At 53.7% G+C, this 9,155-nt stretch overlaps 1 protein-coding gene across 2 annotated transcripts; it reads right to left on the bottom strand.

Moving 5' to 3' along the window:
- Positions 1 to 345: 345 nt before the first annotated feature.
- TMEM109 (transmembrane protein 109) lies at positions 346 to 8,792 on the bottom strand. Of its 2 annotated transcripts, none has more exons than XM_082476158.1 (4): positions 8,547 to 8,792; positions 3,321 to 3,565; positions 2,319 to 2,421; positions 346 to 1,912 (listed from the first exon to the last, which is right to left on the bottom strand). In XM_082476158.1, exons 2-4 carry the CDS (start codon positions 3,555 to 3,557, stop codon positions 1,521 to 1,523), a joined length of 732 nt encoding a protein of 243 aa, XP_082332284.1. In that variant the 5' UTR covers positions 3,558 to 3,565; positions 8,547 to 8,792; the 3' UTR covers positions 346 to 1,520. The 2 variants fall into 2 exon arrangements, with proteins under 2 accessions (XP_082332284.1, XP_082332283.1); XM_082476157.1 differs by lacking the exon at positions 8,547 to 8,792 and adding an exon at positions 8,355 to 8,514.
- Positions 8,793 to 9,155: the final 363 nt, after the last annotated feature.

Here is a 9,155-nt window from a genome sequence, read left to right as displayed (position 1 = left end):
CAAGCCTCTCTCTGGCTGGGGGCCAGCCTTTTTCGCTCCTGCACACAGGGCTGGACGGGGTACCCTCCTCCCCCTCCCCCACAAGCACACTATTGCCACAGAGCTGGTCAGTTCCTGGAAGTTTGGTAACAGGGGCTCGTGCCCTCCTCATTCCTCACACCCCTGGAGGCAAGGGTGACTGGTAACAGCCTTCTTTCGCACTCCCTTCCTTTCTCCCAGCTTCGCACTACCTGACACCTGCAGGGAGAAGTCCTGAAAGCTGAGCAGCTCCACAGAAATGGGTTTAGCTGGAGAGGGAGCAATCAAAGCAAGCCAGACTTTGAGCAAATACATTTGATCCAGAACTAGATAATAAAATAGCGTGCACTTTATTTAAAACCAACCAAGCGCTGATAAAAATATATTTCACTGCAGCTGTGATTCCATATCCAACCTCAACAGTAAGAACTGGGCATTTCTCTACTCTTCACATCACGTGTGGGGCCTGGCAGAGGAGGCCACCCACCTCCACCAAAGCCTCGAAGGAAGAATGAGCGCCCTGGTGGGGAGGGTGCAGCCGCAGAGCACGAGAAGGGGAAGGGGCTGTGCGGTGCATCTCTGCTGTCTGCTCTGCGCTCCTCCTAGGCGACTGATCTGCGATCTCCTTGGTGGCAGTGATGGAGAGAGAGACGGAGAACCGCCTGGAGCTGCACAGACAGGAAGATGAACCCTCCTTCCTCCTTCAGGTCTCTGAAATCCCCACAGGGGATCTCATGGCCACTGCAGGGTCCTACTTGCAGGCACAAGCCTACGAAGCAGTCATCTTTTGCTCTGGCTGAAGGGAAATCAAGATTCTGAGAGGAACCACTTTCCTCTTGACACAAAACAGCTACAGGGCAGTTTCCTACATACAGTACAGCAGCGGGCAAGCAGAGGGCCCTGCTGGCTCGGATTAAGGCACTTGTAACAGATTCAATGTACATCCCGGCCCGGGCCCCAGGCGGGAACTTCCCCACTTCCCTTCCCCTCAGGCCCCAAATGCCCTGCCTCTTCCCCACGCTGGGCAATGAAGGGGACAGGAGCGTGCCTTGAGGGACTGTGGTTTGGTTGGAGTACAGGGCTAGCAGGAGAAGACACACAGGAAGGAAGCTGGGGACCTGGCAGGGGAGGAACTAGAGAAGGACAGGACAGCAAGAGCATCGGAGGAAGGCAAGGCAGCAGCTGAGTCATGGGAGGCTGCTGGCAGTGATCAGAGGTGTCTGCTGAGAGGAGATGCAGAAGCTGGCGGGAGGCCCCCCACCTTCCCCTGGCTGAGACAGATGGGGGCAGAGAAAGGGTGAGGAGAACCAGCCGCAGACAGAGAACCACAGAGGACCAGCACAGGGGATGGTCTTTCTCTCTCTCTCGGCTAAGGGGGCTGGTGCGGAGACAGGGCTCGGAGACAGGTCAAGAAAGGGGCAGGGGGCTGGAAGGAGGGCTGTGCGACCCAGAAGCAGCTCGGCTCTTTGGTATGACGAAGGTGGCAGCGTCCGGCGTCCCTCTCACTCCTCCTCCACGCTCCGGGGCCCCTTGGCCGCTCGCCTCTGCCGCCAGCGCAGCTCCTCCACCTGGCGCTCCAGCCCCCGCACCTTGGCCTCCAGCTGGGCCCCCGAGGCCCGGGTGCCAGTGAGCCGGCTCAGCAGGGCGTAGAGGGTCAGCAAGGCCAGGAGGAGCAAGGCCCGGGTGGAAGGGTCGGGCACTGACCTCACCAGGGCCACAAAAGCGGCCAGGAAGAGGGCAAGCTTCAGGCCCCACAGGATCCGCCCCAGCAAGGCCAAGACCAAGCCAAGGAGCAGGGACAGCAGCCAATAGGCAACCAGGGCCCCCGCTCCCCACAGCAGGAAGGTCTGGACTTGGCTGGGGCTGAGCTTCAGGTCCTGGGTGAGGTGATCTCCTGGAAGGGGAGAGAGTCACAGAATCAGCCAACCTGGTGCCGTGAAAGGAGAGGGCGTCAAGAACCAAAAGGGGAAGGAGCCAAACCCCCTTGCCAAGGAAAACTCCTTTCCCACCGGGTCCTAGAGCTTAAATCTCAGCTCCGGTTCCAGCTGACTGTGGGTAGACTACTTCCCTTGGTTGAGCCTGCTGCATCTATGAAATGGGAGTAATTCTCTGGGCGGTGGGTGACAGTTACGGCTTAGTGTGATGCGGCAGTTAGTAGCCTTCTCTTATGCTCGCCTCTGGGGAGACCTGGGAGATGCTGAACAGCCGGGGAAAAGTCTAGACCCTGAAAAGATAAATTCCCACAAACAGGAAGGGACAGGCTAAGCTCCAGCTGACCTAACCAGTTCTCTGCCACTCACCTTCTAGCCCCAAGACATTCAGCAGCTGTGCGGCAATCCCAGACAGAGTGAAGAAGGCCACAGAGATGGCCGATGAGATGGCCCACGTCACCTGAGCCAAGGTCTGTGGGAAGAGGAGGGCATGAGTTGAGTCCGTAATTAATGATGCTCTTCTCTTCCGAGTCTCACCACCGCCGCCCACGAACATCTCCGCCTGCTTCTCAGCCTGGCTGAGGGGTCCCTTCCACAGCCACCTTTCAGTGCATGGGGACGGACGGCGGGCCATTTCTCCTTCCTGTCTGAACTGGAACCCAGGACACTTGGGCCCTAGTTCAACTGATGTGCTGGAATACTTTGGTGGTAGTAGTGGGTGAACGTGGGCGTGTGGGGGGATCATCAAATCCCTGGAGTAGTCACCCTGTAAAATTGGGGTCCTTCTAGCCTCCCAAGGACTCATGAAGGTGTGTGAAGTAACATCGGTGGAGGGCTAGGATGTTTCAGTGAAAAAGAAGTCAATCAGCTCTTCTATATTATGCACTTTATAAATGATTGTTTCAGACGACCTATCACAAGTATGCACCAGCATGCTTGGGATGCCATTAGGTAGAAGAGACAGCCCTGCCTAAGAACCCTGAGTCATCCTCACCGCCACCTCTAAAGGTGAAAGAATGAACTCAGGTCTTGATATTTTGCCAATTTAAGACTTTAGGTCAGATTTAGACCAAAGCCAGACTCTATAGTCACTGGTGACACAGGTTGATAAAGATGGCTCATTTCCCAGCCTTTCTGGCAAGAAAGGGCAGGAATAAGGGAAAGATAGGGGTGGAGCTAAAGGCCCTGGGGTAGGAATGAAACAATGAGAGTGCAAAAGGCCGGCGCTGTCTGGCTTCATTCTGTGGAACTGGGGGCTCTCTGCCCCAGGGATTATGACACACAGAGGATGTGGAGCCAAGACGGGCGGCCATGAACAACGGCTCCTCTGTCCTCAATGCGTGTAGCCACAGCAGGGAACACCTTCCTTACCTCAGAAACTAGGTGCGTGGTTTCTGGCCCAATCCAGGCATCCAAGGTTCCCCGCACAGATCGACCTATCTGGCTCAGGAGATCAACTGGGGCCTCCCTCTTCTGCTGGCCTGGTGACACAAAGTCTCGATGGGACTGGGATGACGCTGAGTGGAGGAGGAGGAGGGCCACTAGGAACATCAGGACGACTTGGAACAGATGCTTGCCCCATGGTGAACTGCTGCCTGAGCCTGCCATGGCTGGGTCTGCCAGAGAAGAAGCATGGGGTGAGCAGAGGGCCCGAACTGGCCGAGAAACCCACTGTCCCCAGCGTGACGGGCCCCAGCACCCACCTCCGCCCCTCCCTGTTAGCTGACAAAGGCAGAACTCGGACTTCAACTTAAGCTGGGCACAACCATCTCATTCATGGGTTCCTCTCTCACGTTCTTTACCACTTGCATATTAACTAGCCAGCGAGTATCAGTCAATGCCTTAAGGTGGATGAGAAGATCTAAGGCTTATTCCAGTTCTAAAAACCTGAAGGCCTGCCTTTGTGTCTTAGGTGCTTTGGGCATAAAAAAAAAAAAAAATTATAAGACTATATGGCTTTGGGCTTCCCTGGCGGCATAGTGGTTAAGAATCCACCTGCCAATGCAGGGGACACGGGTTCAAGCCCTGGCCCGGGAAGATCCCACATGCCGCAGAGCAACTAAGCCCGTGTGCCACAACTACTGAGCCTGTGCTCTAGAGCCCACGAGCCACAACCACTGAAGCCCGTGTGCCTAGAGCCCGTGCTCTGCAACAAGAGAAGCCACGACAATGAGAAGCCCTGGCACCGCAACAAAGAGTAGCCCCCGCTCGCCGCAACTAGAGAAAGCCCGCGCACAGCAACAAAGACCCAGACGCGCAGCCAAAAATAAAAACAAACAAACAAACAAATAAATTTATTTGAAAAAACAAGACTATACAGCTTTGTCCTCAAGGAAGTTATAATCTACTTAAGATAAAGCTGATATTTATATTTTAAAAAACCTTAAAAAATAGCACTCGAATAGGATTACCGCTATATAACGATGTAAAGAAAAGTGCTCAGTTAGGTGCACAAATAAGAACCCACTGCACATAGGCCATTCGCTCTGCAGGACCATCACGTGAGGTGGGCGTTATCCTCCTCGCCACTAAGGGGAGAGAGGAGAAGAAACGGAGACTTAGGAGTTAATAAGCATTTGCCCAAGGAGAAAGGTCAGGAGTTAAACCCAAGCTTCTGCTTCCAAAACGCAGAAGTGAAGGTGGTTGCTCACTGGAATCACCTGGAAGCGGCACAAAGTTCCGATACCTCTGCCCCAAGCCCCGAGCTTCTGATGTCACCATCTGGGTGTGCCCCGGGCTTCGACCTGCAAAAGCGCCCCAGGGGATTCCACTGTGCAAAGCTGAGACCCACTGATACAGAGATGACCTCAACTCCCCAGCCCCCAACGTAGGCAAGGAGTTAAAGCGCGACTTTTAAGGAAAGGTATTATTATTATTAACAGAAAGTTAACCATGCGCCCCCTATCTCGTTTAATCCTCACAACAACCCATCAGTTAGGTATTGTTCTTATCCCCCATTTTCCTGATGAAGAAACTGAGGGAGGATAGGTAGTAAGCGGGGGAGCCAGGATTTGAATCCAGGTGCATCTGACATCAGACCCGCTCACACACACCACTGTGTTGTATCCTCTCCAACTTCAGTCTCAGAAGTGATTTGGAAAGTCCTACAATAGATTATTCATGAGCTAAAATAGACTTGGCATCTACCAATCCACTCCATGAATTACTGGTGACAATTCACTTAACCGCTTTGTGCTCTGATCTCATCTGTAATGTGATACTGTAGGCAAATTAAGACCCAACAAGTATCGACTCATTGAAGTACGCGTGGATTCGGCCAAGAAAAACGTTTTTAGTTCCAACTTCTATTTGCTACCACTCTTGAGAAAAGTCAAATGGCACCAGCAAATCCCGTTCTCTCCCAGGCTCAGAAATGAACCTGCAGCTCCAGGGTGTTTCTGTGATTCAGACCTGATGAGCAGAGAGGCTAAGCCATGTCCCTGAGGTAGGAGCAGCCAGGTGTTCGAAGTTTTTGTAGTTACCAGGGCACTCCGGGAGTCGGCCAGCAATCTGGGGCCATCAGGATGGAGGAGAGCGAAGAGAAGATATTCCCATTCTTGTTTAGTGGGAAGGAGCAGGGTCCAAGAAGGAGTTATAAAAATATCACATTCGGGCCTCTTTCTGGCCCAGAAACAGCTGCTCCAAGTCCCTCCTGAGGCCTGTAGGTAAAGCAGGGCTGCAAAACATGCAGTTCATAGGGAACGGCCTCAGGCTGGGAAGCCTTCTACTCTTTTTGGCACAAATCAAGAACCAGATGGTTCCTGCCTGCCGGTGGTCAGAGATGAGGAAAGCACAGGTCAGTTCCTGGTCTATCTGGGTCATGACCACACTGGGGACATAAAGAGCAGGGTTGCTATCTTGGGTTGGATTCTATATCCAAGGACCTCCACCAGGAGGGATCAGATGTCGTCTCCTCCTTTCTGGAAGGTCAGGGTGACATGAGCTGCTGCCCCCTTGGCAGACTTCTGCGTTCTGTGCCAGCCTCGACTTTCAGGCGGCCATTTGCTCCAGTCAAGGGGAGCTGGGGGACCTTGAAATAAACTCTCCATGGGGTGGCTGGCATTGCCCTGCCAGCTGACCTTCCAAAGGGCACTGGAAACCAAATCTAACAGGATTCTGGAGTGTGTCCTTTGCAGATAAGAGAGCAGATTACTGGCTTGTCCCTTTCGTCCAATTGTTTTCTTTAACAGGATTCTTTCTCATTTCTTTTTTTTTTTTTTTAACATTTTTATTGGAGTATAATTGCTTTACAGTGGTGTGTTAGTTTCTGCTTTACAACATCTTTCTCATTTCTTCTTCAGCATGAGTCTAACCCACCACCATTACGCTTCCTCACTTCAGCCCGATCAAATACTTTTAATAAAGAGAAGCCATGGTAGTCAGAAGCCGAAGCAGTCTTGAGCTCTGAGAGGAAGGATGTCTTAAACGTCTTCACCTCCTGCAATGCCTGACCTCGGAAAAACAGCAGGCACTCAACAACCACAACAAATTGTGTGTGTGTGGTGTGTATAGTGTGTGTGTTGCTTTATAATTTACAAAGTGCTTGTTCTTTCACCATCTCATTTAACTCCTATAACGATCGTATAAGATACTGCTACTCTCCACGTTTTACTCAGAAAACAATGGCTTGGAGAGATCAAGTGACTTGTTAAAAGTACACACATCAGGACTGGGACTTGACTCCAGAACCCAGGATCTAAACCTTGCCCTTTAGCTCCTTCCACACCTCCACTCTGCCTCAGTAAGACATGGTCCCTGCCCTCAAGGTGCTTAAAGTTCTGCCCCCCAAATCAACAATCGCAAAGTTAGAGGACTAACTATCCAGACTCCCACGAGGATATCACCCTCCAGAAGATGACCCACCTGCTGGGCTCACACGTCATGGCTCTGCAGCAAGAGGTATGAGGACAGCCAAAAATTGGGACTAGACCTGCCACTTTTGTTCAGGCAGCTGCAACGGGGCTCAGGAAGGGACGGGCTGAGCTGGGGAAACTGCTTCATTGAACTATGGTAGTGAGGAGCCGCATATGTTTAGCTGTGGTTTGCTAAGTGGGCGGGGCGGGGCGGTCCCCACACCCCCTGCCAAGGCTCCTTCCTCCCCCGTAGCTTCCTCTCGCGCTATGAATCACGACGTGGCAGGAGGGGCAGCTGACTTAGTACCCTCTGCCGGCTCTGATTTCCCCATCGGTGAGGGACTTGCCCCTTTGGAGCAGCGGTTCTCGACTCTGGTTGCCCATCAGAAGGGCCTGAGCCGGTTTAAGCTAGAGGGTCTGCTCCACCCCTACCCCGGGGCTTCCTTACTCCGACCCTCCCCAGAGACGGGCTCAGGCTTTTGGTTTTAGAGCTCCCCGGGGATTTCTGATGCATAACGGGACAGCTGCCACCAATCATCACCAGCACAGGGAAAAGTCTACTTTGGGCAAAGCCCCCAGAGTGCAGCAGTGGACAGAGGACTCTAGACTTCCTTCTGTCCCAGGCTCAATTCTGCCACACACTAAAAACCACTACCTTCTGTCTTATTACTTCACCTGTCTGAGTTTCAGTCTCCTCAAATGTAAAATGGCGTTAAGCAAGGTTAAGAGTTATTGCAAAGAGTTAACATGTTTCTGCAAGAACTTTGTAAACTGTAAACACCTATAGGAACGTTGCAGTACACAAACTGCCAATATACCACTCACTGTATTGTAGCATCATTTACCAGTTTCTATGCCTGGCTCCCCCATCAGACTTTGAGCACCTCCTCGTCAGACTTAACTTTTCTTGGAATCCCCAGCGCCTAGCACAGAACAATGACTAATAAATGCTTGTTAAATGAGTATTAGAAGCCCGCCAAGAAGCGGTGAGGGTGGCAATGGAGAGCCATGGAGAGGTGCGGAGAGGAGGCTATTTTAAAGTTGATCCAAATATGCAGCGGTCGCCCGAAAAGCACAGCTGCGTGGAAAGGAAGCTGCTAGACCGGGTGAAGCTGCCCCTGAGAAGAATGAAATCAGCGTCCCGGCAGGTGGGGGCAGCCCCCGCTAAACCCCTGACAGCTGCTGCTGCCCAGCAACTGTTTGGGGGCCGGGCGACGGGCAAAGGGGCAGCCTCCCAGGCGCACGACGCCTTCCCCAGGACCCATCTTCCCCGAGACAGGGTGTCAGTGGCATGCATGTGCTATTTCGAACCGCGTGTCCCCTGCCAAGCTTGCTGGGTGGCGTCACCGGCAAGGGATGCGGCGCGGCCCAGGGGTTCGGGGTACCCCAAAGGGCTCGGAGAGGGGCCGCGGGAGGCTGGGCCGTGGGCGAGAGTCGGGGGCGAGGGGCTCAGCGCTGGCCTCGTCCCCCAGCCTGACAGCCACCCGGCCTTGACCGGACCTCGGAGCAGCGCTGGGAACTCTTCTCCCCGGAAACGCGCGCCTCCCGTTACCTACTAACGACGCCCCCTGTTGCATAGCAACGAGGATCCGAGTCCCCAGGTAGTCTCCCCGCCACGCGACATCGGAGCCCTCTCCACTGGTGCTCGCCAGGCCTCGCGGCTCCGCCCTGGTCCCGCCTGTAGCGGCCGCCGCAACCCAGTCCCGGGTACAGCCCCGGAGCCCCGGTCTCGGGTCGCACTCACCGGGTTCCGGCCACAGCTGTTCTTCACGTGCAACTTCACTAAAACGCGCCACTAAAGCCGCGCCAGTAAAGCCGCGCCTCAGTACTGGGGCGTTGGTTTATCGTCTGCGCACGCGCGAAGCGGGATGCGCCCACGGACCGGCCGGCCTCACTCACAGCCCAAACCTGGTGCCGGTCAGCGCATGCGCCCTACCCCCTGGTTACGTTTTTTTCCCAAGCATTCCCACGGAGAGAAGAATGGGGTCGGAAGTTAGAGCTGGGAACGGAAGTCTCTGGCAGGAAAGGGGAAAGAGGTGACTATGTCTGGGCTATAGAGTGGGTAAACTGGATCTTTGAATTTGGAGTGGAAGCTTATCCGCCTCTAAAATCCGCTTGGCATTTCGGGGAATGTAGTTCTCCCTCTACGTGGTGCCTCCTGGGGTATTGTGGGAAATGTAGTTCTAGAGGCGCCTCAGAGCACCTGGTCTTTTGAGAAGCTTTTCGCGCTAAAAAGGCACAAAGGGAAAGGGTTTTAGAGGAGAAGTAAGAGGCGCACAACCGGGAAGATGCATCCTTTCCTTCTGAGAGCATTTCCACACCCAAACTCTGCAGATGGCTCCTAAATGTTCTC

Source organism: Balaenoptera physalus (genome assembly GCF_965194825.1).
Source record: "Balaenoptera physalus genome assembly, chromosome: 10".
In the NCBI taxonomy this organism is placed as follows: domain Eukaryota; kingdom Metazoa; phylum Chordata; class Mammalia; order Artiodactyla; family Balaenopteridae; genus Balaenoptera; species Balaenoptera physalus.
Note: the sequence above shows the minus strand (reverse complement) of the source record. Positions and strands in the feature narration are given on the sequence as shown.